Source organism: Cricetulus griseus, unplaced genomic scaffold (assembly GCF_003668045.3).
Source record: "Cricetulus griseus strain 17A/GY unplaced genomic scaffold, alternate assembly CriGri-PICRH-1.0 unplaced_scaffold_213, whole genome shotgun sequence".
Lineage (NCBI taxonomy): Eukaryota > Metazoa > Chordata > Mammalia > Rodentia > Cricetidae > Cricetulus > Cricetulus griseus.
Genome location: NW_023276935.1, coordinates 21,134 through 48,991, shown reverse-complemented (window position 1 = coordinate 48,991; position 27,858 = coordinate 21,134). Strand labels below are relative to the sequence as shown.

At 45.1% G+C, this 27,858-nt stretch overlaps 1 protein-coding gene across 1 annotated transcript; it reads left to right on the top strand.

The window, feature by feature from the left end:
• Nucleotides 1-24,482: 24,482 nt before the first annotated feature.
• On the top strand, nucleotides 24,483-25,061 carry LOC118239800 (GRB2-associated-binding protein 2-like; the record flags this gene model as incomplete). The annotated part of the gene is made up of 1 exon (XM_035453768.1): nucleotides 24,483-25,061. A coding segment is annotated over one exon (579 nt), but the record flags the coding sequence as incomplete, so codon positions are not given.
• Between the last annotated feature and the right edge of the window lie 2,797 nt (nucleotides 25,062-27,858).

The window sequence follows — 27,858 nt, the reverse complement described above, 5'->3', positions numbered from 1 at the left end:
AGTGTGCAGGGCAGGCACATATGCAGGAAGAATGCTATACACAGACTAAATAAACAAATCTTTTTTAAAAAAAAATCCCATCTACCTTGTGCCTCTGGGCTTTTACCTTTCTCTATTCTCTATCTCTTTCTTTCCTTCTTACTCTGTTGGCGGCTGTTTGGCTGCCCCCTGGTGTTCTCTTTCCTCCTTTCATTCTCCTTCCCTTTTCCTCTCTCTCTTCTTCTATTTACTCTCTCTGCCCACCAGCCCTGTCTGTCCCTCTCTCCTGCCTACCTATTGGCAGTTCAGATCTTTATTAGACCATTCAGGTGTGTTGGGCTGACAAAGAAACACAGCTTCACAGGGTTAAACAAATGCAACATAAAAAAAAATGTAACACATCTTCAACTAATAACCCATAACAGCTGTGAGCTGCCACGTGAGTATTGGGAATTGACCCTGGGTCCTCTGCAAGAGGTCCCAGTGTTCTTAATAGCTGAACCAACTCTCCAACCCAATAAAATAATAATTTTAAAAATTAGAAAAAAGAGGCCAGGCATTGGTGGTGCACGCCTTTAATGCCAGCACTCTGGAGGCAGAGGCTGGCTGATCTCTGTAAGTTCGAGGCAAGCCTGGTCTACCAAGCGAGTTCCAGGAGAGCCTCCAAAGCCACAGTGGATCCCTGTCTAGAAGATATATATATGGAGAGAGAGAGATACAGAGAGACAGAGACAGACAGAGAGAGAAATCCAGAGAAAGAGAGATTTGATAGCAGGGGGCAAAATGGTGACGGTGCAGCAGATAAAGGCACTGGCTATCAAGGTTGAGGATAAAATGCTTGAGACATATGCCAGTCTTGTTTGTTTTAGCCAATAAAAAGTCTTACTAAAAAGTACCTGTAGGGGCTGGTGAGATGGTTCCTCAGGAAAAGGTACCTGACAACCTGAGTTTAGTGCCTGGGGCCCACACTGTGAAAGGAGAGACTCTTGCAAGCTGTCCTAGAACAATGCCCACAATAAGCTCCTGTATTAATTAAAAAAGACCCATAGGTGCTGGAGCGATGGCTCCATGCTGAAGAACACTTGCTGCTGTACATGTGCACAGGTATAGACCAAAAAATATTTTTGAGACAGGGTCTCATTGTATATCTCTGACTAGCCACAGCCCCACCGCTTTCTTCTTTTTTTCAATTACAAAATTTGACAGATGTGACTTTCAGCCTGCATGTATGCTTTTGACCAAGCTCTTGTCTGGTACCCACAGAATCCAGAAGACAAGTTTAGATTGCTTAGGACTGGAGTTTCAGCCAATTGTGAGCTGCCTGGCCCTTGCCTTCTGTCTTACCTTCCTCTCTGCCTTCTTGCCTTGCCTCTCTCAAAGGTGGGCAAGGCCATACCCCTGCACCCACCATACCAATTTGGCATGGAAGCCCAGCCCTGGTGACCTAACCAAAAGGCATGGGACACAATCACCTTGACCATCACCTAGTCCCTCTAGGTTGGGCATTTGCCTGCTGGACTTAGATGCATGTGCAGATGGATTGCCCGTGTGCTCCAAGTCAACACCTGTCCCCGAGAACTGGATCTGAGCTTCAACAACTTGGGAGACAGGGGACTGTGGCGGCAAGGGGAAGGCCTGAGGCACCCGGCCTGCAGACTTCAGGAGCTGTGGTGAGTGTTTGCTTAGGAGGAGGGCAACAAGAGTAGAGTGGGGATGCTAATGGAGTCATGAACCACTACACACTGGCTGCTTATGTAGAAATTTTAAGGCCAGCCTCAGCTTTATAGCTACTATCAAGCCAGCGTGGGATATGGGAGACGCTACTTCAAAAAACATAACAGAAGACAATGATGGTTATTTTCATTCTAAAGGCAGGAAACACATAAACATAACTGAGTCAGGGAATGATGGCTGGAGCCTTTAATCCCAGCACTCGAGAGGCAGATGGAGGAGGATCTCTGGGAGTTCCATGCCAGCCTGGTCTACACCGCAAGCTTCAGGACAGGTACCAAATGTAGCAAAGAGAAACCATTTCTCAAAAAAAAAAAACAAAAAAACAAAAAAAAAAAAAGAAAATGTGGTATCTCAAGTTCCTGCTCCTGCCACCATGCTAAACATTTGCTTCCATAACTCTCCACATAAGTGGAGATAGAAAAGAATCTCCCATCCTACAAAAAGCAACCCCCATTAGACATACACACACACACACACACACACACACACACACACACACACACACGTGACAAACCTTGGGGGTGTTTAGAAACTGCTTGGGGAATAAACATTTATTAATTTGGGCATTTTCTTTTTATCTATGGGTATGTGCATCTGGGCTTGCAGTGTGCACAGAGGAGAAGATGACATCAGATGCCCGGGAGTATCAGTTCCAGGATGTAGTAAAACAACTAAACCAAACTTCGCTCCTCTAAAAGAGCAGTCTTAACCGCTGAGCCATATCACCAGCTCTTGCTATTGGGATATTAGGTTTCTGTTATCTATTACTATACTGGCTGTACTCTCAGACTCACCCTGATTCACAACAGTGCTGCTCAGTTTAACTTTACTTCCTTACTTTTGCTTTTTCACCCTCAAGGAAGGGTTTCTCTGTGGCTTTGGAGGCTGTCCAGGAACTAGCTCTTGTAGACCAGGCTGGTCTCCAACTCACAGCGATCTTCCTGCCTCTGCCTCTGCCTCCTGAGTGCTGGGATTAAAAAGGCGTGGGCCACCATTGCTTGGATTTTGCTTTATTTTTATAAATATTTATTTATTATGTACACAGTATTCTGCACACCAGAAGAGGGCACCAAATCTTTTTATAGATGGTTGTGAGGCACTCTGTGGTGGTTGGGAATTGAACTCAGGACCTCTGGAAGAGCAGCCAGTGCTCCAACCTCTGAGCCCTCTCTTGTTCTTTTAAATGAAACCAGTCTCAGCTGGCATCTGGGAGTTCTGAGTCTGTTATTTACCCACTAGACATGTTTTCTACACCATGCTATCTGTATCTGTAAATGAGAATACAACTAGGAGTATCCTGTGGTTTTTATTTACTAATATCTAAAGACACTCAAGATTGCTGCCCAGAGTGGTTGGGGACATGTTTGATCCCAGCACATGGAGGGCAGAGGCAGGTAGATCTCTAAAAACTCCACACCAGCCAAGGCTGTTGCCAACACCACCCGGCCTAAGTCACCTACTCTTATCCAATCCTGAACAGCCAAGGCACACACCACCCTTCTTGCCGTTGTTTCCTTTAAAAAGTCATAACAACTGAGAAATGCATTTGTATCAGTGAGTGAGCTCCTTGGTGGTCTCTTTTTGAGTTCTCACGAACATGGCATAACAATTCCACACCAGCCAAGGCAGCAGAGCGACCATCTCTCCAACAAGCAAACTGAACATTGGGATTAAGGGGGCTGGAGAGGTGGCTCTGTGGTTAGGGCACTTGTTACTGTGGCAGAGGTCCCAGTTACCAGATCCCTCTCTTTGGCTCACAACCTGTTCCAGGGGCTCCATCTCCAGCTCCAGGATATCGAATCACCCCTGGTGACCTACATTGGAACTGCAATATGAGTTTCAGTCATGCATGTGTGCAAAATAGTCATCCTAAAACAAACTAAAGTGCTGGGGTGCTGGCTTAGCAGGTTAAAGCATCTACTGCCAAGCTTGATGACAGGCTTCACCATCAGAAGGCTGGTAGGTGGAAAGGAAAACATCTACAGGTTGACCTTGGGTATCCAAAGAACACCATAGGTTACAGTATTAAGAGCAAAAGCACAAAAAAACACTAGCTGTATCCCAGCTTCACAGGAAGCTGAAGTAAGAGAATTCCAGTTTCAAGGCCACCCTGGGAAACTTAGTGAGGCCCTACCTGAAAATGTGAGCTAGGAGGATGGTTTGGCAGTAGAGTGTCTGCTTTCCTAGCATCCCCACAGCTGTAAGTTCCAACACTGAAAATAAATGTTCAATATTTTGCATTTACCTGTGTTTCTGGATTGTATAGTTGTGACAAACAATCCATGTTAGGCTTTAGTGGGATCCAGCCAACTTGCCAGGTTCATATCGGAGGGGGAGAATAGATTGAGACATGGCAGGTAAAGACACTTAAGAAAAAGGGACACAGGATAGTCAAGAGGGCAATTGAGTGCGAATACTGGACTTCCCAAGTTTACTCTTCAGCATTCTTAAGTACCCCAACCAAAAGGGGAACATGGCAAAAGACTTATTTATCATGTATAAGGAACAAACACACTTTCTACCTTAATCCACCAAACATTTGATAACCACACCTGAGACTCAAATTCTCCTTGTGGGCCTTGAGGGTCAAGAGTAACCACACCTCAGACCAAGTCTGTACTTATTTAGGTAAGACATTCAAGACTAAGATCAAACATCCTATAGTAGCCATTCCTTAGACCTTATGACTTTAACCTTGGAAGACTAAGGACAGTTTTGAACTCTCTGACGTTGAGTCAAGATGAAGCAGAGCCATGTCAGAGCACTGACAGAGAGTACTACTTCAAATCTGAGGCCATCTTGAGATCACTGCTCTCCTGGTACGAAACAGGGAAGAAAAAGCCTTTCTCCTTGGTTATCTCCACTGCCCCGTGCCCTAGAGATTTGTATTGTTGTGGCTAGAGTGATGGCTCAGTAGTTATGAACACTGGAAGCAGACTGGGCATTGGTGGTGCAACCCTGTAATCCCAGCACTTGGGAGTCAGAGGCAGACATATCTTTGGGAGTTCAGTGCAAGCCTGGTCTACAGATTGAGTTCAAGGACAGCCTACGTTACAGAGGCAAACTGTGTTGAAAAAAGTGTGTGTGTGTCTGTGTTTGTGTGTGTATGTATGTATGTATGTATGTATGTGTCCACATGCATTCAGCTGATATTGGCCAGAAAAGGACAGCAGATCCCTTGGAGCTGTAGTTAAAAATGGTTGTATGTGGAACTGAACTCTGGCCCTGTGCAAGAGCAGGAAGCACTGCATACAGAACAAATGAAAACAATATTTGAAAAACAGGCTATGTGGCTGGAGAGATGGTCAGAGGTTAAGAGCAATGACAGCTCTTCAAGGAGTCCTGAGTTCAATTCGCAGCAACTACATGGTGGATCACAAACATCTACAATTCAATCTAGCGCCCTCTTCTGGCAGGTAGGCAGAACGCTGTATAAGTAATAAATAAATCTTGAAAAAGAAGAGAGAGAGAGAGAGAGAGAAACAGACTAAAAGGCAGGGTACCATGATGCTGTCTTTGAAGTCACCATAGTGATAGTGCCATGTTTGTAAAGCTGTTTGAAATGGACCTCAACAAAATGACCCACAGTAGGCTGGCATCACTTCGACTCACAAAACCGTGCTTGGATACTGGGTGCTGAGCAGGACTGTGGCATCAGGATGGAGGCCAGCAGGACTTTTATTCCCTGGGACAGCTGTGATCTAGCACTTGAGAGACATTACTTTGTGTGTGACTTTTGCTTTTTTATCTGTAACTGTCAAGGCTTCCCTGAACTCCACAAAAATCTGAATACTGGACATTTCAGTCAGTCACTGTAACAAGACTCCCACCTACTGGCCAAAGTGTGAAACTACAGATTAAAATAAGGGAGGAGGACACTTACTTAGATGAGGTGGGGATATTATATTAGAGACAAGGTGTTTCTGTAGCCTTGGCTGACCTGCAACTTGCTCTTTAGACAACGCTGTCCTCTACCTCTTAATTCTGCTTGCTCTGTTTCACATGACTCACAAATATTTGCACATTTTCCAGAGGCAATTCAAGCAGTAACCTAGAATCCTTACAGATATATGAAAGGGTGCCAATATTTCTCTGCCCAGTCAATTCCTTAGAAATTTGCCTGTTTACCTGAGGGTTGGTGGCACACGCCTTTAATACCAGCACACAGGAGGCAGAGGCAGGCAGATCTCTGTGAGATAGAGACCAACCTTGTCTACAAGAGCTAGTTCCAGGACAGACTCCAAAGACACAGAGAAACCATGTTGGGAAAAACCAAAAAAAAAAAGAAAGAAAAAGTTGTTTGTTTTCCTAATTCACAACTCAACATTGTAATCACACTGGGAAACTGTACACTACAACAAACAGAAGCACAAAAGATCCCAAGTGGGCTGGGGCTGTAAACCAAGGTTCTAGAGGCAGTATACCTAGACAGATCCAGGACTGTTTGTATCTGCTATCCACACAGATGAGGCCTCAACACATGGAGAGGGCAGGACATGTGGACCAGCTGGAAGACTGGCTGCCTAGCTAGCATGCATGAAACCCAGGACTCTATTCTGCCCAAAGGAGCTATGTGGATTTCACAACCATGTTTAACATGTGAGCAGAACAAATGTTTACATCAGCTGTGCATGGTGGCTTGTGCCTTCATGAACCAAAGACAGGTCATTCAAGAGCAGGCAGAGCTACAGTGTGGCCCAGGAAAATGAAGCAATTGGAGAAGAGTGACAACTTGAGAGAAGCTGGTTTGAACTCCAGGACCTCCAGGAACACACACATATAGACACACACACACACACACACACACACACACACACACACACAGACACAGACACACACACACACACACAGACACACACACACACACACACACACATCCATGACATCTCCAGGCATGTCAAGGAGCCTGCCACCAAGCATGAAGACCAGACATACATCACAGGAAACAACATGGTTGCAGTGACCTGACATAGGGGAGTAAGCACAGGCCCAATGGTGAGCATGCACAAAAGTAAAATGTGCCCAGTACTGTGACTGTTACAGTTAGCACCCAAGAGGCAGTCAGGACAACTTGGACAATTTACTAGGATTTTACCACCTTCATTCCCCTCAAAAAAAAAACCAAAAAAACTAAACAAAAAACCCCACAAAACCACTGGGAAGTAGCATATGCCCTATTCCTAGAAGAAGCAAGATCTGTCGTTCTGGCAGGCAGGAATTCCAGCATAAACAGCCTATTTTAAAAAGTGCCTCATAGCGTGTTCAGTTGAGGTGTAAGCCTTTAATCCCTGAACTTGTGAGCAGAAGCCTGACTCCAAATTTAGAGAAACCCTGTCTTGAAACAACAAAACAAAAAACAAAATAAACACTGAGATGTTTTGCTCATACTGAGCCTGTTCAAACAGCATGTCAAAGGTTGTTTGCAACTTAGCTCAAGGAGTTTCTGAGTTTCTGTTAATGCCTTGATTCCTTTCCCTCTGCCTTTAATCCCAGCACTAAGGTGACAGAGGTGAGTTCGAGACCAGCTTGGTTCAGGAGAGCTAGTTCAAAGACAGTCTCAAAAGACAGAGAAAAGCCCTCAATCGAACCCCCCAACAAAAAACCCCTGTGACATGTTCCCTAAACTGGGGTTCTTACAACCAGGGCAAACCTGGAACCTACTGAAACCGTCTCAAAAGCTCCCAGAGAAAAATCTGCTTTCAAAATGTAACCGTTGTAGCTTAGGTCTCACCACCACCGGGCTCTGTTTTAGGTCCACGGAACACTCATGAACAATGTTCCCATCACACCTAATTTACCCAGCATTTTTAGCAGAGTGCAGCACTCCTCACACTCCCAAGCCTGAGCTCAGCGCCTGTGCACAAATGCTTCCAATGTGCTCAACTGGGATGCTTGTCCCACACAGCGAGGCCCAAAGTGGAAGCACTTTCCAGTTCTGCCTCAGAGAGGGCAACCACATTGATGACCACAATGTGGGTTGTCCCCTCGAGTCTGGAGGCACTTCGACCCCGCAAGTCCTCTCCAATACTGTTTCAGTTCCTGGCTACCGTGCAAGCGATGTCCTGAGTCCTTCCTTCCCACTCAACATTTTCCCCTCGGTGCCCGCGGAGTCCAAGATCCCAGGACACCACAGTTAACCCAGAAACGTGCTACAAAGGGACCCATTGTAGCTCAAGTCCCAAGAGTGCCCCACACTATTCGAATGCTAGAGGAGTCACTAAGAACTGAGGAAACTACCCTTTTGTCAACCGGCAGCGCTCAAAACCTGGTGGTACTTTAGTCCAGAACAAAAAGTGCCCCCATAGTTTGAGTACCACAGGCTGACATGGTCCAGAGAGATGCACAAACCGGAAAAATATTTACCTGCCTGAAAACTGAAAACATTGGAACATTCCGGGCATTGGTGGCGCATGCCTTTAATCCCAGAACTTGGGAGGCAGAGGCATGCAGATCTCTGTGATTTCAAGGCCAGTCTGGTCTCCAGAGTGAGTGCCAGCATAGGCTCCATAGCTACACAGAGAAGCCCTGTCTCGAAAAACCAAAAACCAAACCAAACCAAACCAAAACAAACAAAAACATTGACACAGTACAATAAAATGTGCCAAGAACCTAAATGATAAGTAAATTCAGGGTGGTTAGTATCCGGTCCCAAAATTGATCCAAGACCATTGATAACAAATGCAATACAATTGCCTGAAGCCCTCTGAAACTCCTGGGTCAGGCTGAGTAACACACATCTGCCTTCCTCAAGACCAACAAGGGCCTACTTTCAGAAATTTTGGTATTCTATGTAGTTTGGAGCATGTCCTGGAATGTGCTCTGTAGACTTTGCCGGCCTCGAATGAACAGGTCAGCCTGCCTAACTAGGATTATGGGCTTGAGCTAGCACTGCCAGCACTTGTAAAAACTAGAATTTTAAATGAACATAGCCAAGGATTCGGCCTCCTGGCCCCAAGTCAGCTGAGTTTATTCCCACCTCACAGGAAGCAAGACCTGCAGGCAGATTGTATATAATTTTAGCAATGTAGGAATTTTATGAGTGTTTTTGGAGGTTAAGAATGACGCTTCCAGGAGTTTCAGAGGGTTTCAGGCAATTGTATTGCATTTGTTGGAGACACCAAATTATCAATGGACTTGGGTCAATTTTAGGACTGGATACTAACCACCATGAATTTACTTATCATTTAGGTTCTTGGCACATTTTATTGAACTGTTCCAATGTTTTGTGTTTATTTGTTTTGTTTGATTTGGTTTAGATTTTGGTTTTTCGACACAGGTTTTCTCTGTGTAGCCTTGGAGCCTATGCTGGCACTCGCTCCGGAGACCAGACTGGCCTTGAACTCACAGAGTTCTGCGTGCCTCTGCCTCCCAAGTGCTGGGATTAAAGGCGTGCACCACCAACGCCCGGAATGTTCCAATGTTTTCAGTTTTTTTGTCAGGTAAATTTTTTTCGGGCTTGTGCGTCTCTCTGGACCATGTCAGCCTGTGGTACTCAAACTATGGGGGCACTTTTTGCTCTGGAATAAAGTGCCGCCAGGTTTTGAGCGCTGCCGGTTGACAAAAGGGTGGTTTCCTCAGTTCTTAGTGACTCCTCTAGCATTCGAATAGCATAGGGCACTCTTGGGACTTGAGCTACAATGGGTCCCAATGTAGCACGTTTCTGGGTTAACTACGGTGTCCTGGCATCTTGGACTCCGCGGGCACGGAGGGGGAAATGTTCAGTGGGAAGAAAGGACTCAGGACCTCGCTTGCACGGTACTGAAGTGGTATTGGAGAGGTCTTGGGGGGTCGAGGCGCCTCCAGACTCGAGGGGACCTACATTGTGGTCATCAATGTGGTTGCCCTCTCTGAGGCAGAACTGGAAAGTCTTTGAGCCTCGCTGTGAGGGACAAGCATCCCAGTTGAGCCCATTGGAAGCATTTGTGCACAGGCGCTGAGCTCAGGCTTGGGAGTGTGAGGAGTGCTGCACTCTGCTAAAAATGCTGGGTAAGTTAGTTGTGATGGGAACATTGTTCATGAATGTTCCTTGGACCTAAAACAGAGACCGGTAGTGGTGAGACCTAAGCTACAACGGTTACATTTTAAAAGCGCATTTTTCTCTTGGGAACTTTTGAGACGGTTTCAGTAGGTTCAAGGTTTGCCTTAGTTGTAAAAACTCCACTTTAGGGCACATGTCTCAGGGCTTTTTTTTGTTGGAGGGTTCGATTGAGGGCTTTTCTCTGTCTTTTGAGACTGTGTTTGAACTAGCTCTCCTGAACCAGGCTGGTCTCGAACTCACAGAGATCTGCCTGCCTCTGTCACCCTAGTGCTGGGATTAAAGGCAGAGGGAAATGAATCAAGGCATTAACAGAAACTCCTTGAGCTAAGTTGCAAACAACCTTTGACATGCTGTTTGAACAGGCTCAGTGTGATCAAAACATCTCAGTGGTTTTTTGTTTGTTTGTTTTTTGTTTTGTTGTTTCAAGACAGGGTTTCTCTAACTTTGGAGTCTGGCTTCTGCTCACAAGTGCTGGGATTAAAGGCTTGCACCTCCACTGAGCACCCTATGAGGCACTTTTTAAAATAGGCTGTTTATGCTGGAATTCCTGCCTGCCAGAACGACAGATCTTGCTTCTTCTAGGAATAGGGCATATGCTACTTCCCAGTGGTTTTGTGGGGTTTTTGTTTCTTTTTTTGGTTTTTTTGAGGGGGAGGAAGGTGGTAGAATCCTAGTAAATTGTCCACGTTGTCCTGACTGCCTCTTGGGTGCTAACTGTAACAGCCACAATACTGGGCACTTTTTACTTTTGTGCATGCTCACCATTGGGCCTGTGCTTACTCCCCTGTGTCAGGTCACTGCAACCATGTTGGTTCCTGTGATGTATGTCTGGTCTTCATGCTTGGTGGCAGGCTCCGTAACATGCCTGGAGCTGGCAGGGATGTGTGTGTGTGTGTGTGTGTGTGTGTGTGTGTGTGTGTGTGTATGTTCCTGTAGGTCCTGGAGTTCAAACCAGCTTCTCTCAAGTTGTCACGCTTCTCCAATTGCTTCATTTTCCTGGGTCTCCCTGTAGCTCTGTCTGCTCTTGAATGACCTGTCTTTGGTTCATGAAGGCACAAGCCACCATGCACAGCCAATGTAAACATTTGTTCAGCCCAGATGTCAACCATCAGCATGCAATCTATATAGCTCCTTAGGAGAGAATAGAGTCCGGGGTTTCATGCATGCTAGCTAGGCAGCCAGTCTTCCAGCTGGTTGAGTCTCAGGTATGGTTATCAAATGTGGATTAAGGTAGAAAGTGTGTTTATTCCTTATACATGATAAAGAAGTCTTTTGCCATATTCCCCTTTTGGTTGGGGTACATAAGAATGTTGAAGAATAAATTTGGGGAGTCCAGTATTCACCCACTTGATTGCCCTCTTGACTCTATCCTGTGTCTCTTTTTCTTAAGGGTCTTTACCTGCCATGTCTCATTCTATTCTCCCCCTCAGGTATGAACCTGGCAAGTTGGCTGGATCCCACTGAAGCCTAACGTGGATTGATTATCACAACTGTGCAATTCAGACACACAGGTAAATGCAAAAACTTAAAGACTAATTTGCAGTGTTGGAACTTACAGATCTGGGGATGCTAGGAAAACAGACACTCTACTGCCAAACCATCCTCCTAGCTCACATTTTCAGGTAGGGCCTCACTAAGTTTCCCAGGCAGGCCTTGAACCTGGAATTCTCTTACTTCAGCCTCCTGTGAAGCTGGGATCTAGATAGTGGTTTTCTTTGTGTGTGTGCCTTTGCTCTTATACTGTTTGCTCTGGTGTGCTTTGGAGGCCCAAGATCAACCTGTAGATGTTTTCCTTTCCACATACGAGTGTTCTGATGGTGGAGCCTGTCATCAAGCTTGGCAGTAGATGCTTTATCCTGCTATGTCAGCATGTCAGCCCTCTAGTTTTGTTTTAGGATGAGTATTTTGCACACATGCATGACTGAACCTCATATTGCAGTGCCAACGGAGGTTACCAGGGGTGATTCGATCTCATGAAACTGGAGTTGGTTCCCCTGGGAACAGGTTGTGAGCTATAGAGTGGGATCTGGAAACTGGGACCTCTGCAAGAGCAACAAGTGCCCTACCCTCTCCAGCCTTCTTACTCCCAATGTTCAGTTTGCTTGTTGAAGACAGGGTCTCTCTGCTCCCTTGCCTGGTTTGGAATTGTTATGCTAAGTTCGTGAGAAATCAAACAAGACCACCAAGGAGCTGACTCACTGATGCAAATGAATGCCTCAGTTGTTATGGCTTTTAAAGGAAACAATGTCAAGCAGGGTATTATGTGCCTTGGCTGTTCAGGATTGGTTAAGAGTAGGCGAATTGGGCTGGGTGGTAGCGGCAGCAGCCTTGGCTGGAGTGGAATTCTTAGAGATCTACCTGCCTCTGCCTTCCATGTGGTGGCATCAAACTTGTTCCCAACTACTCTTGTCTCATTACTCCCTATCTTGAGGGTCTTTAGACATTAATAAATTAAAACCACAGGACACTCCTAGTTGTAGTCTCATTTACAGATGCAGATAGAATGGTGTGGAAAGCATGTCCAGTGGGTAAATAACAGACTGAGAACTCCCAGATGCCAGCTGAGACTGGTTTCATTTTAAAGGACAAGAGAGGGCTCATGGGTTGGAGCACTGCTCTTCTGGAGGTCATGAGTTCAATTCCCAACCACCACAGAATGCCTCACAATCATCTATAAAAAGATTTTTTGCCCCTTTCTGGTGTGCAGACATACATGCAGGCAGAATACTATGTACATTATAAGTAAATGTTTATAAAAATAAAGCAAAAGCCGAGAAGTGGTAGCCCATGCATTTTTAATTCCAGCACTCAGGAGGCAGAGGCAGGAAGATCGCTGTGAGTTGGAGACCAGCCTGGTCTGCAAGAGCTAGTTCCAGGACAGCCTCCAAAGCCACAGAGAAACCTTTCCTTGAGAAAAAAATGCAAAAGAACAGGAAGTAAAGTCAAACTGTCCATGTTTGCAATGCCAGCATTCGGGAAGCTAGGGCAGGAGGATGGAGAGTTTGATCACCTTGAGGAGTCTAATCCCCAGCTAGCATCCTGCAGAAGTGCTGGTCTCAAATATTACACTAAATTCTATGAGTGAAATAGTTCACCTTTTATTAACATACTTTATATTATTTTTATTATTTACATATGGTCATGTCTAGGGCTGTGAGTTGGAGTCATGACCATGAAGACCAGGAAAGGGAGTTGGATCCCTGGAAGCTAGAATTACAGGTGAATGTGGCCACCTGACTTTGGTGTTGGGAACTGAACTCAGATCCTCTGTAAGATCACCAAATGCTTTTAACTGTTAATCAGTCTCAGCAGCATCATTTATTTATCCAGTGTTTAATGAATCTCAATCATTTAGAATTCCTACCCCCAAATCTGAGGCCAGCATTCCTGAATCCCTTATTCTCCCCAAAAAATCGCGGTTCATCTCTCACCACAGGACTTGAAGACTGCAGCTTGGATGTCTCAACCTCCTGCACAGCATCCAGACACCTGTGTTCCCCAGTGCCTTGTTGGTCACTTAAAGCTCAGTCAGGGTCTGGTTGGTTCCTAGGATGGAAGAAAATTCCTCACCTGCTTTGGCTGTGAGGCCACAGCTGTCCAGCCTGCAGGGGACAAGATGAGGTGGGTGAGGGGGTCTTTTCAGGGAGTTGAGGTGAGGATTTTGCAGGTGACAGGGTTTAAAGGAAACTGCCATGAGCCCATCCAGTGGTTGCTGGGCCCCTTCCTTAGTGAGTGGTGTAGCCCGCAGCAAATAGTGTCCCTGTCATATTCACACAGGTAACCCTAATTAGCTTCACTTGGTGGCCAGAGGCAGCTGTATGTCTGAGTTCAAGTCTACCCTAGTCTACAATGCTGAGTTCTAAGAAAGCCCAGGCTACACAGAATAAGTAAACATTGTGGGGTGGAGACTTGGTGACAGAAAAACCATATTTATAATAATGTGAGTTATTATAAACTGGATCTCCTTTGTGGTTTGAAGGCAAGGATCAATGATTTCCTTCTGTGGTTAAATTGTTCCTCATTTTAGTCTGGAGCCACATTTGGTTTGGAAGATTAGAGGTAGGGAGGCTCTTGACCTCAGGGCTTCTCTATCATCCAGGGAACACATCTCTCAACAGTGAGTCCACTGCCTGCAGCTTGATAAGTTTGTGGGTTTGGAAGGACAGACATGGTGACTCACACTGTATTCCCAACAGAGGGGGGCTGATTTCTGAGTTCCAGGGTAGCCAGGGTTACACACAGGAAACCCTGTCTGGGGATAAGCAGCGAGGGATATGTAGATAGAGACAGAGCAGCACTGTTGTGAAGCAGGGTGATCTGAGAGTATAGCCAGTATAGTGACAGATTATAGAAACCTAATATTCCAATAGCAAGAGCTGGAGAGATGGCTCAGTGGTTAAGACTGCTCTTCTAGAGGAGCCAAGTTTGGTTCCTAAGTTTGGTTTAGTTGGCTCACAACATCCTGTAACTGATACTCCCGGGCTTCTGATGCCATCTTCTGGCCTCTGTGCACACTGCATGCCCAGATACACATACCCATAGATGAAAAGAAAATGCCCAAATTAATAAATGCCTTATTCCCCAAGCAGATTCTAAACACCCCCAATGTTTTTCGCCTGTATATATGTGTGTGTATTTACATATGTGTATGTATGTCTAATGGGGGGCTGGGTTTTGGAGGATGGGGGAATCTTTTCTATCTCTACTTTTGTGGGGAGTTATGGCAGCATGGTGGCAGGAGCAGGAACCTGAGATACCACATTTTATTTTTTTGAGATAGGGTTTCTCTTTGTAACATTTGGTGCCTGTCCTGAAGCTTGCTGGCATGGACCAGGCTGGCATGGAACTCACAGAGATCCTCCTGTCTCTTTCTGGAGTGCTGGCATTAAAGGCTCCACCCATTACTCCCTGGCCCAGTTATGTTTATGTGTTTCCTGCTTTTAGAATGTCAATAACCATGGTTGTTTTCTGTTCTGTTTTTTGAAGTAGCGTCTCCCATAACCCACGATGGCCTGATAGTAGCTATAAAGCTGAGACTGGCCTCAAAATTTCTACTTAAGCAGCCAGTGTGTAGTGGTTCATGACTCCATTAGCATCCCCACTCTACTCCTGTCACCCTCATCCAAAGCAAAACACTCACCACAGCTTCTGGAGTCTGTAGGCCAGGTGCCTCAGGGCTTCCCCCAGCAGCCACAGGCCCCTGTCTCCCAAGTCGTTGAAGCTCAGATCCAGTTCTCAGAAGCAAGTTTTGACTTGGAACACATAGGCAATCCCTGCATATGTGTCTGAGCCAAGCTGGCAAATTCCCAACCTAGAAGAAGGGATGGCCAAGGTGAGTTTGTTCCATGCCTTTTTGTTAGGTCACCGGGTTTGGGCTTAATTGCCTAATTTGTATGCTGCGTGCGGGGCTATGGCCTTGCCCACCTTTGAGAGAGGCAAGGGGAGAAGGCACAGAGGAAAACAGGACAGAAGGCAAGGACCAGGCAGCTCACAATCCACTGTAACTCTAGTTCTAGGTAATTTAAACTTGCATTTTGGACTCTGAGAGTACCAGGCAAGATCTTGGTCAAAAGCACACATGAAGGCCAGGCAATGGTGGTGTACGCCTTTAATCCCAGCACTAGGGAGGCAAAGGCAGGAGTTTGAGACAAACCTGGTCTAAAAGAGCTCGTTCCAGGACAGCCTGCACAGCCACAGAGAAACCCTGTCTCAAAAAAAAAAGAAACAGAACAAAACTAAACAAAAAAGCATACATGCAGCAGAAAGCCACATCTGTCAAATTTTGTAATTAAAAAAAGAAGAAAAGGGAGGGGCTGTCGTGGTGCACACATTTAACCCCAGTAATCAGGAGGCAGAGGCAAGGGGATAGCTCTGAGTTCGAGGCCAGCCTTGTCTACAGAGCAAGTTCCAGGACATCCAGGACTGTTACACAGAGAAACCTTGATGGTTAATTGTTGCAGGAGCCCATTGTGGGTAGTATATCCCTGGGCCAGTAGGGTTGGGCTATATAAAGTAGCTAACAGAGCAAGCCACAGGGAACCAGCCAGTAAGCAGCAAATTTCTGTGGTTTCTTTTCTGCTTCAGGCTTCTGCCTTGGTTTCTCTCAGTGAAGACCTATATAACCTGTAGGATAAAATAAGCTCTTGCTTACCGAAGTCGCCTTAGGTCATGCTGTTTATCACAGTAACAGAAAGCCAAGTAGAACAGAGGGTACACTATGGTCATTGGTATTTGTTATGAGATCTGAAAGATTAACCACTGTGTGTGTGTGTGTGTGTGTGTGTGTGTGTGTGTGTGTATGTATATATACAGCGTTCTGCTGGCATGTTTGCTTGTAGGCCAGAAGAGTGCACAAGATCTCATTATAAATGATTTTGAGCCATCATTTGGTTACTGGGAATTGAACTCAGGACCTCTGGAAAAGCAGCCAGTGCTCTCAACCACTAAGCCATCTCTCCAGCACCTCCCCTGGAAACTAAATGTACAGCAGAACAGAAGAGCCATTTCAGCAGTGTCAGTGATGTGTGAGTAAAGACCCTGTGGCAGGAAAACTTAACAGCAACATTCTGTAGCTAGAGCTGGTGAGGAAATTGGAGGTCCCACGGCCTCCCTGGACAGAGAAGACATGGGAAGCATGCTGAATCCAGAACTCCACTCACCAGAGGGTCTGCAGTTTGCAGTCTGGTTGCCTGAGGCCCTCACACAGGAGAAGCACCCCGGAATCACCAAGGTCGTTCAGGACCGGTCAAGCTCAGTCAGGGTCTGGTTCAGCCTGAGGCTGGAGGCCAGATCTTCACAGGCAGCCTGGCTGAGGTGAAAGATCTTCAGCCTGTGCAAAAGCCAGCCTGTAAGCATGATGGGGGATTTCCTGGGGACATGGAATCTATCCTCTGCCCCTGTCTTCAGAGTTCAGTGTTCTCAGGATGCTGTGTGGCACACTCCTGTGACACCCACCAGCACATGGTAGACAGAGGCAGGAGGATGTTCCATAAGACTTGCCTGGGTGTATAGTGAGGCTCTGGCTCAAAAAGCCAGGGGCTATAGGTTTAGCTCAGTAGTAAGGCTCTTGCCTGCTGTGTGCAAGGTCCTGGGTTTGATTCCCAGCCCCCACACACACACCCAAAAAAGCAAGTAGATCACAAAAGCAACAAATTGTTCAAGGCCTGGCGATGGTGGTGCACACCTTTGATCCCAGCACTCAGGAGACAGATCAAGCAGATCTCTGCGTTCAAGGCCATCCTGTTATACAGAGTGAATTCCAGAACATCCAAGACTACACAGAGAAACCCTATCTAAAAAACAAACAAATGGACAAACAAAAAACACCAGTCCAAGATGCAAATTTGATATTACACATATTTGATTACATAAATATATACAGAATTTTCAAATTGCACTTAAAAATTATTTTGTGGCCTGGAGTTGGTGGCGCATGCCTTTAATACCAGCACTCGGAAGGCAAAGGCAGGCAGATCTCTGTGAATTCGAAGCCAGACTGGTCTCAGGAGCAAGTGCCAGGAGAGGTTCCAATGCAAGAAACCCTGTCTTAAAAACAAAAAACAAAAAAATTATTTTGTGTGGGGTAGGCATGCTGGCACATGCCTTTAATCCTGGCACTGAGGAGGCAGAGACAGGCAGATCTCTGTGAGTTGGAGGACAGCCTGATCTACATATCAAATTCCAGGTTAGGCAGAGTTATACAATGAGACCCTGTCTCAAAAATATTTTGTGGGCTATACGTGTGCACATGCACAGTAGCAAGTGTTCCTCATCACAGAGCCATCCCTCCAGCCCCTGTGGGTCTTTTCTAATTAATGCAGGAGCCCATTGTGGGCATTGTTCCAGGACAGCTTGCAAGAGTCTCTCCTGTCACAGTGTGGGCCCCAGGCACTAAACTCAGATTGTCAGGTACCTTTACCTGAGGAACCATCTCAGGAGCCCCTACAGGTACTTTTTCGTAAGACGTTTCATTGCCTACAACAGACAACACTGGCATATGTCACAAGAATTTGGTCCTAGCTATTGTGGTTATATTTGTGGAGATCATGTTTTTCCTTCCTGAGAAATGAATTGTTAAACTTCCTCAGGGGGTTGAAATTTGTCATTGGCATTGATAGCCAGTGTCTTTATCTGCTGTTCCACCACCTTTTTGCCCCCTGCTAACAAATATCTCTCTCTCTGTGTCTCTGTCTCTGTCTCTCTCTCTCTCTCTGTCTCTCTCTCTCTCTCTCTCTCTCTCTCTCTCTGTGTGTGTGTGTGTGTGTGTGTGTGTGTGTGTGACTTTTTTTCTTTGATACAGGGTTTCTCTGTGGCTTTAGAGGCTGTCCTGGAACTCACTTGGTAGACCAAGCTGGCCTCGAACTCACAGAGATCAGCCAGCCACTGCCTCCCGAGTGCTGGGACTAAAGGTGTGCACTACCAACGACTGCCCTCTTTTTTCTAATTTTTGAAATTATTATTTGATCGGGTTGGAGAGATGGTTCAGCTATTAAGAACACGGGCACCTCTTGCAGAGGACCCACGGTTCAATTCACAATACTCACATGTCAGCTCTCAGCTATTGTGGGATATTAGTTGAATATGTGTTACATTCTTTATTCTTGCAGTTGTTTAACTCTGTGAAGCTGTGTTACTTTGCCAGCCCAACACAACTGACTGGTCTAATAAAGAGCTGAACTGTCAATAGCTAGGCAGGAGAGAGGGATAGACAGGGCTGGTGGGCAGAGAGAATAAATAGAAGAGAGAGAGAGGGAAAGGGAAAGAAGAGAAAAGGGGTAGAGAGAAGACAAGGGGACAGCCACACAGCCATCAAAAGAGTAAGAAGGAAAGAAAGAGATAGAGAATAGAGAAAGTTAAAAGCAAAGAGGCAAGAGGTAGATGGGATGTTTTTAAAAAAGATTTATTTATTCCTTGTATAGCATTCTCCCTGCATATGTGCCTGCCCTGAATACTAGGAGAGGGCACTGGAACACATTACAGATGGTTGTGAGCCACCATGTGGTTGCTGGGAATTGAACTCAGGAACCCTGAAGAACAGCCAGTGCTCGTAACCTCTGAGGCATTGCTCCAGTCCCTCTAGATGGAATAACTATGCACAACCATCTGCAACTCCAGTTCCAAGGGACAAATCACCCTCACACAGACATACATTCAGGTAAAACACCAATGCTCATGAAAAATAAATTACATAACATTTTAGCTGGGTGGTGGTGGCACAGGACTTTAAACCCAGCACTTGGGAGGCAGAGGCAGTTGGCTGTCCTTGAGTTTGAGTTCAGCCTGGTTTACAGAGGTAGATCCATGATAGCTAGGGCTACACAGAGAAATCCTGTTGGGGACCTCTTTTGGGGTCTGCTGTTCTTCTGGTAAGTAAGGGTGACCCACAGTGCTCTTAGGATCCACTGTCTGTCTCGTGACTAGGTGTTTACTTCCTAGTTCCCCCCTTCCACCTAGGCTTCTATGCAAGAATGCAAATTATCCACGCATTGAGGCGGGATTGGGGGCATGGAGATTGATCTGAGTAAATTTATACTGTGGCTGCTGTTGGTATATAAACCTACTCCCCTTTCAAATAAACACCCTTCTCTTTGCAAGAGTGACCAGCTATGTTGTCTTTATCTAATCCTCAGATTCCTTTGCCTGACCCATGAGAAGGTTGTAGCACTGGCCATTATGAGAATTGGAGGTCCCACAATTCCCACCCAGATTTGGGAAAGAAGGGTAGACACTGAAAGATCACCCAGGAAATCTTGCCAACATTAAGGTAAGGAACAGGTGTATTGAAGATGGGTTCAGCTAGTTCTTACTCTTTTATGGGGAAACAATTGGTCCAATTGTCACATAAGCAGGGCACCAGTATTAAGTACAAGACAGCAACAGATGTTTTAAAAACTGTACATGAGGTCAGCCCTTGGTTTTTAATCTTTGGTGACCTTAGTATTGTTGATGGGGAGCAGGTGAGGATAGACCTGCAAAGGGCATTACACAGAGATGGGCCGAACGCCATACCAACTGTTACTTTTTCTCTGTGGCGTATTGTCAAAGAAGCACTTCTTAGTAATACTGTGGAAGTGAAAAAGCAGGTTGAGGAAGCCAAGGCTGCCTTAGCAGAGGCTCAGAACCAAGTGTCTGTTAGGTGACTTCAAGCTTCTAATGACAGTTCCTTTGGGTCCTCTCCCTCGTCTTCAGGGGATGAGACTAAGGAAAGTGAAGAACTTGAAAGGGACATTAAATTAAAACATAAGCTAAAAAAATGTTCTCTTGTACCTCGTCCTCCTGCTCGTAATTCTAGAGCTCTCTGTTTTCCTTCGGCCTTTCCTGAAGAGCAGAGGGGCACAGTGATGTTACCAATCATAGAGACAGTTACTCCCCAAGGCCAGAATCAGAGAGACCATTCCCTTCTTAATTTTAAGGATATTAAACAGCTGAAAGAGGCAGTTATGTCTTATGGGTGTCATGTCCCTTTTATTACTCTGACCATTTTTTAATTCTTTGTGGCCTTGAATTGCACTCCCTGTGATTGGCAACAATTAAGTCCAGCTGTGGTGTCCAGGGGAGATTATTTGATTTGGGGAGGGGAATTCCAAGAGCTATGTAACAAAATGGCACAGCACAGCACGGCTGCCAGTTTCCCTGAAAGGAATTCAGAAATGCTTACTGGTACGAAAGCCTATGCAGACCTAGGTCAGCCAATTCTTTACGATCCAGCTGTATATGCACAGAACTCAGCAGCTGCTGGCCGTGTTTGGAAAGCTTTACCTAACAAGGCCATAAGAGACCAACTTTCTAGGGTCTTTCAAGGATCATCTGAATCCTATTCTGACTTTGTGGACCAGCTCCTACAACTTGCAGGCTGTATATTTGGGGGTATTGATAATGCCATGTCTATAATTAGACAACTAGCTTTTAAAAATGCCAACAATTATTGTAAAGAGGCTTTACGACCTCACAAGGCCAAAAGCCTCAATGATTACATTCACATTTGTAGAGATATAGATGGACACCACCTTATAGGACAAGTTATTGCTTCTGCTATCCAGGGAAATAAGAAGGTCAGTGAGGGAGCCAGACCTAAGACATGCTTGGTTGTGAGCATATGGTGTGCATGCTCAAAAGATTAGTCTTCGGCTGGACAACTTTCAAACTTTAAATGGTTTTCAGAGGTCTCTGGGTGATATTAATTGTATCAGACCTAGTTTAAAAATTACTACTGGGTAACTTAAGTCTCTCCTTAATATATTACAAGGTGATTCAGATCCCAATTCTCCTCGAGTACTCACTACTCGAGGAGGGAAGTGCATCCATTTGATTGAAAATGCCTTAGAAGGAGCTCATTTGGATTATATAGATTATGCCCAGCCTTTAAAATTATTAGTGTTTTGTTCTGCTCATTCTCCTGCAGGAGTTTTTTGGCAAGAGAGTCCTATTCTTTGGGTTCATTCTCAGGCCTCCCCATCTAAATCAGTGGTATCCTATCCCCAAGCTATAATTGCACTCCTATTTAAAGAGCAAAAGTTTGCTTTGCAGACTTTTGGTAAGGAGCCAGATCTGGTTGTTACACCTTTATCCCATCAACAAATAGAGTGGCTACAAAATATTAGTAATAATTGGGCCAATTTTCTCTCTGCTACCCAGAGTTATTTTGAAAATCATTACCCATCCAATAATCTCGTTTCCTGTTTTAAGATCCATCCTTTGATTTTCCCAAAGATTGTAGGCTCTCAGCCTATTTCCAAGGGACGGATGGTTTTCACAGATTGTTTTTCAAAAGGGGCAACTGTAGTTGTATCTAATCCCATCATTAAAATAGCCATATTTGCTGCAGCTTCTGCCCAAATGGCCAAACTTTTAGCCTTGGCCATGGCTCTACAACTCTTCCTCAGGGAAGCACTAAACATCTATGCTGATAGGCAATAGGTAGCTCAAATTGTCCAACCCTTGGAGATGCCTGTCTATGTTGCCACTGTCTCCAGAGGACAAGAGAGTTTGTTACAGATACAGGGTTTTCTATGGCAATGGATCGAACCTGTATTTGTGGGACATCTTAGGGCCGATAACCATTTGCCAGGACCTCTCAGTAAAAGAAATCACACAGACAACAGGTACGCTCAAATCATTGCAGTTTCACAAGAGCTCACTAGAGCACAATACTTACATAAGCGCTTTCCTCTTAGAACAGGGTCCTTAAGATTTCATAATGGGTTAACCAAGGAACAAGTTGTTTAAAAAGTTAAAAATTGCCCTCTTTGTGTGGAATTTCTTCCAGTGCCTCCCTTGGCAGTTAATCCGTGAGGACTGTTGGCCAATCACCTGTGGCAGATGCATGTAACATATATGCCATCCTTTGGAAAATTGCAATATGTTTATGTTTCTGTAGATACTTTTTCCAGACTAATATTTGCCTCTGCCCATTCTGGTTAAAAGGTAAAAGATGTTAAAAGCCACTGTTTGCAGCCTTTTGCTTACATGGGTGTCCCAAAACAAATTAAGACTGATAATGATTAAATTAAACCTGCTTATGTCAGCAGATGTTTCAATCAGTTTTGCCAAGATTTTGAAATTACCCCCAAAACTGGTATTCCTTACAACCCCACGGCCAGGCTATTGTGGAACATGCCAACCACACTTTAAAAGCCTATTTAGTTAAAGTAAAGAAGGGGGATCTTGAGGGTCACCTTGGCTCCCCTAACTCTATCACTTATTTTATCTTAAATTTTTAAATTTGTGGATGATTCTGTTAACTCCTTAGCAGACCATCATTGGCGGTCCACTGCACAGAAAAGACATTTGGTTAATTGCAGAGACCTTATCTCAGGCCTTTGGAAAGGGCCAGATCCAGTTTTTGTGTTCTGGGTTCTGTTTGTGTTTTCACACAGGATGTCGATGCTCCAACTTGGGTTCCCGAGGGTTGTGTGCACCTGGTTCCTGCTGAAATGCTTCAGGCATCTAATAACTCATTGGGTGTTTGGATCCAGCCCCCAAGCGGTCTCTAAGGGTTGTTTTCCAGCATAACCACAGGAACCTCCTGTTTTTCTGATCTTTCCCAATAGGATCCTGATGTGAACCCTTTGACCTGGTATTTTTGTAAGTTTGTATACAAGGCTGTTCCACAATTAAAGTGAGGGACTGTGTCTCTGAAAGTGAACCAGGCAACTTTTGGTTCATCCAAATCTCCAGGCTTTAGCCCGATACTCGGACTTAGTGGTGGCCAAGAGGAGCCACAAATTGAGGTCCCACAGAGAGCAAGAAAGAAAGGGAATCCTGAGAGATCACTGTCAGAAGGCTGGTAAGAAAGTAAGGAGTTGTGAGGGTGGATTGCAAAAGGTGCTAGAAAATAGGCACCTCAACTCCTAAGAGAGTTGGATTGGAGAAAGGTACTGGATAATGGATGCCTCAACTCCAAAGAGAGTTTGGCTGTAAAGGCACTGGAAAAGGGGTGCCTCATCTCCTAAGAGATTTGGATTGTAAAAGAACAGGAAAAGGGTTACCTCAACTCCTTAGCCAGTTGGATTGGAAGAGAGATCACAGTCAATCACACAGATAATGTTTAAAGAGACTGGTAAGGTTTCATTTTTAACTTTGGATTAAGTAATAATGCTAAGAAAATTATTAAAGAAACACAGGAAACCCTCCACTGAGGAATCACTCCCCTGTGAGCAGCACACCAGCAGCCAGCAGACCCAGCAGCCCGAGACCTTGCCCACTCAAGCCAGCTGTGGGCTCCAGTCAGCCGACAATGATGTGCTGTGCACAGGCTGGCTGGAGAAATCACCTCCTGAGAAAAAGTTGGACCACCATGCTTGGAAGAAACGCTGGTTTATCCTGCAGAGTGGTCAAATGAGTGGTGCCCCAGGTGTTCTAGAATACTATAAGAATGAACACTCCAAGAAACCCCTGCAGATCATCAACCTAAACTTCTGCACGCAGTTGGGTATACGCCTGACCTTTAGCAAAAAAGAGCTTGAAAAGAGTTTTATGTTTGATATCAAGACCAATGAGCGCACTTTCTACCTGGTGGCTGAGACAGAGGCTGATAGGAATAGGTGGGTCCAGAGCATCTGCCAGATCTGTGGCTTCAGTCAGACTAAAGAGAGCACTGATGCCCTGAGAAACGTTTCTTCAGTCAGTCATAGTCACCGCTCTTCACTAGCTCCAGTCAGCACCTGTTCCCAGCAAGAAGGTCCTCAGCCCTTTCACAGTCTAGCCTGCCTCGTCTAACAAGCCACATCCAGCCTGCCCCGTCTACCATTGCACCTCAGGAGCATCAACACTTGCACCAACGCATAAGTCGAAGGAGAGAAAATCAAGGAATGCCAGCTTCTCTCAGAGCACCCAGCAGGAGAGTGATACAGCTGCACAGAAACTTGCCCAGGGCAATAGACACTGTATCAACAGAGTCAGCAATCAGGTCCATGACTTCTCTAGCCTTCCAAAGCCAAGCCAATACAGTGGTTTTGTTCCCCCTCGTAGCCTGGCTTCACACAGTCACACCAAGGGCAGTTTCACAGTGTCTGCTTCAGATAGTGAGGATGTGTACACCTTCAAGGCACCCAGAATCACCCCACGTAGGGAATTTGGAGACCTTCCCATGGACTCAGCCACAGCTCCCCCACCACTGCACCCCAGGACACCACGGGGGAGCAGCCTTCAACCAAGACCGCCAGACAGTGACTACAAGTACCCAACATGAGATGGAGAAACCGCCTGCTGCTGTGATAAATCTCCAAAAAAGACTATCGTGGGTCTACCAAACAATGCCAGCTCTGATGACAACTATGTGTCTGTAAACCCAGGTTCTGACATCCCCATGAGCACAATGCCCCTTCACATTGCCAGCCGAGGAAGCGAGATCCAGCCACCACCTGTCTATTGCCACCTCAAGCCTGGCCGAAAAGCAAAGCCAGAACCCCTTGACCTGAGAAACAACACTGTTATCAATGAGCTCCCTTTCAAGTCACCTGTCACCAAGGTTTGGTCCACAGTCAACAACACTTTCAATCGCAGCTCCTCCCAGTACTGCCGTTCTATCTCCATTACTGATTCTGGAGACTGTGAGGAGAACTATGTCCCTATGCAGAACCCAATGTCTTCATCCCCTGTACCCAGTGGCACTAACAACCCAGCTCCAAAAAAGAGTACTGGTAATGTGAATTACATAGACCAAGACTTCCAGCAACCCTCCCCAAGCCCTCAACACAAGCCATCCACATCATCGATCATATCAGATGAGAAAGGAGTATATGTCCAAACAGATGAAGAAAAGAACCAGGCCCTACAAAAGTCCATACAGGAATCGACAAAGATACAATAGTCCTGCAGGTCCTCCAAAGATGCCAAGCTATGGTAAGGATGGCCATCCCCTGACACCTCTTCTCCTATGTGAGTTTTGTTCAAAAGATGTATATACCTTCTGTAGGTATAGAATGGCCACACATGTGTGTATGAAGTGTGATCATAATGTGTGACTGTTAACAAAAGAATGCCATTGTGTTGTCTTTAAATTGTGTAATTGCTGGGGAAGGAGCAACAGTTGTTAAAGTACAGGTTACTTGGGAGGGAAATTTCTGCTTTTTTTTCCATGGAGGGTGAAGAGCTGTGGATTTCTTCCAGACTGATATGGTTTCATGGGGCAGGACCCCTTGAAGCAGTGGCCCAGGTAATCCGAATACTTGTTTTCCTTAAAATTTGTTCAGTTAGAAATGGTAGTGGTCACAGGCAATCATTTTTAAAAGGAAAAAGGAGGAATATAATATAGAAATGATACTTTGTATTGGAATGGATCCTCATTTGTTGATACTTTGTATTGTTTATTTGTTTATATTAGTTAGGTTTTCTAGATATATAGATATTCTTCAAACCATTCTAAGACCTACAGAATATCTGGCATTTAAATGGTTTAGGGTTTTTCTTGACAGTGAGACACAACTACTCCCGGCACACCAATTACATCTGAGCAGAAAATGAGCATTGAAGAAATAAAGTTTGCCTTTGACATGGCAAGACTAGCCATTTGGGCAAGAAGCTGCTCTTGCCTGAACTGTTTGACTGTTGATTTATAAACTGGACATTCAGGACTCACTGGAAAGTGAGTGCTTAAACAAGATGGGCAACCATGAAAGGTTCCTGCTTCATGGAAGAGTCTACCGGATGTTCTACTGCACACAGAAAAAAGGTGACCGACAAACTGACAATGCAGGTGGAGGTTTTAGAATTTTCTGCTTTGCTGAGAAGTCTGGGATACACATTGTGGTCTGTAGGCTAAAAATGGATGCCCCAACATTACCAAGAAAATTTGGGTGACTGTCTCGGAAGCAAGATAAGTCTGTCATTTCTAGAGTTTATACATTGTTCTTCTATGGTCTTTGATGGAGTTGAAGATAGATAGTTATAGTAATGCAGTAAGATAGAGTCATTAAAATCTTATAGTTCTTACTTGATAACTGTTTTGTTATATAACATCAATATCACCTGAGGTTTTTGTACGTTTTTATATATAGCTTCTCACAATAAAGGTGAGAGACATTCTCTCAGAAACTGGATCAAGCGACTTGCCATTCATCCAAATGTCCAGGCTTTCACCCGATATTTGACTTAGTGGTGGCCAAGGGCGGCCACAATATATGAGTTAAAATGTCCAAGTGCTTAGACTAGAGACTAGGTAACAGTGCTGTCTGTACACATCTCAGCAGATGACACCAGATATGTAAGTAATAAAATATGAAATGAAGTGACTAAGAAATCAGTCTGAGGATGGTTTCCCATGTGAGGGTTTGTTCCTTTTATGCTAGGGAAGAAAACACTGTTTTTAGGAAAACTGTGAGAAGCAGAGGTGTGCTTCTAAGGGCATTCCTTAGAGTGGCTTGAACAGACACAAACTGGGAAGATGGGCTACTGTCCTCAAAGTAGCTGTTGGGTGCTTTAGAGAGAATTGATGGACTTGCTGGGTAGGGCATAGAATAGAGGGAGCAAGACGGGGAAGACCCTCTGAGTATGATTGTGCCAGGGAGCAGTGCCTGGGAGCTCTAGGCATTGAAGGAAACTGCAGTCATTCAGGGGGAAATGAATGAACAATTCAAAAGTTCTCCCAGAGAAAGAATTGGGGACATAGTGTTGTGCCCAAATTCTGAAACCACAAATCACCAAGAGGACCATTTCGATGCAAAAGCAATGAGTCTTTTATTGCAGTTGTTTAACAAGCTAACCCCATGTTATCACCAGCCTTTCATCCATCCACCATGGCAGATGGCTGGGAAAAGACCCAGAGAAACCACGGGGCCAGAAATCTTATAGGGCAGGGTAAGGGGAGTGTCTATGGGTACGCACAGACTCACTATTGGTGTGCCTCCAGACTTGGAGGGCTTGCCTGTGTTGATTGGTCAACTGGTTGTTATGGCCCATAGGCTCTCCCAGGGTGGTTGCTATGCTTTACACTTCATTGCTGTGCATTTGTCAATAAAGCACACCCAGAGCTGTAAAGCATAGCGCCACCAGCTAACTTCTGATTGGTTCCTTGCCACGAGGCAGGCATCTGACCTCCTAGTGACCAAGGCAATTTGTGGCAAGCATGAGTTAGGCTGTTATGGTTGCCGAAATGGGGAGCTGGTCCCTTCAATCAAAGGTGAAAAGATCCTATTTATGTGTAGGATAGAGTTTATCTTTTGAATGTGAAATTGTATATTTTGTTTTAATCTTTGTTATATTTGTTCATCATTTTTATATGCATGTATCTGTGTACCACATGTGTGCTTGGTGTCTGGAGTCAGAAGAGGGATTTAAATTCCCTGGAACTGAATTGATAAAGGGTTGTGAACCACCATGTGGGTGATGGGAATTGAACCTGGGTTCTCTACAAGAATAATAAACGTGATCTTAATTTCTGAATTTTCTCTTCAGCCCATAATTTGAAATATTAGAACAAAAGATCAAAAGGAAAACCTGAACTGTTTTGTTTTTGGCGTGTGTGTGTGTGTGTGTGTGTGTGTGTGTGTGTGTGTGTGTGTGTGTGTGTGTGTGTGTGTGTGTGTTTGTGTGTGTGTGTGTGTGTGTGTGTGTGTGTGTGTGTGTGTGTGTGTGTGTGTGTGTGTGTCAGTCAGTGTTTAGAGCAGTGT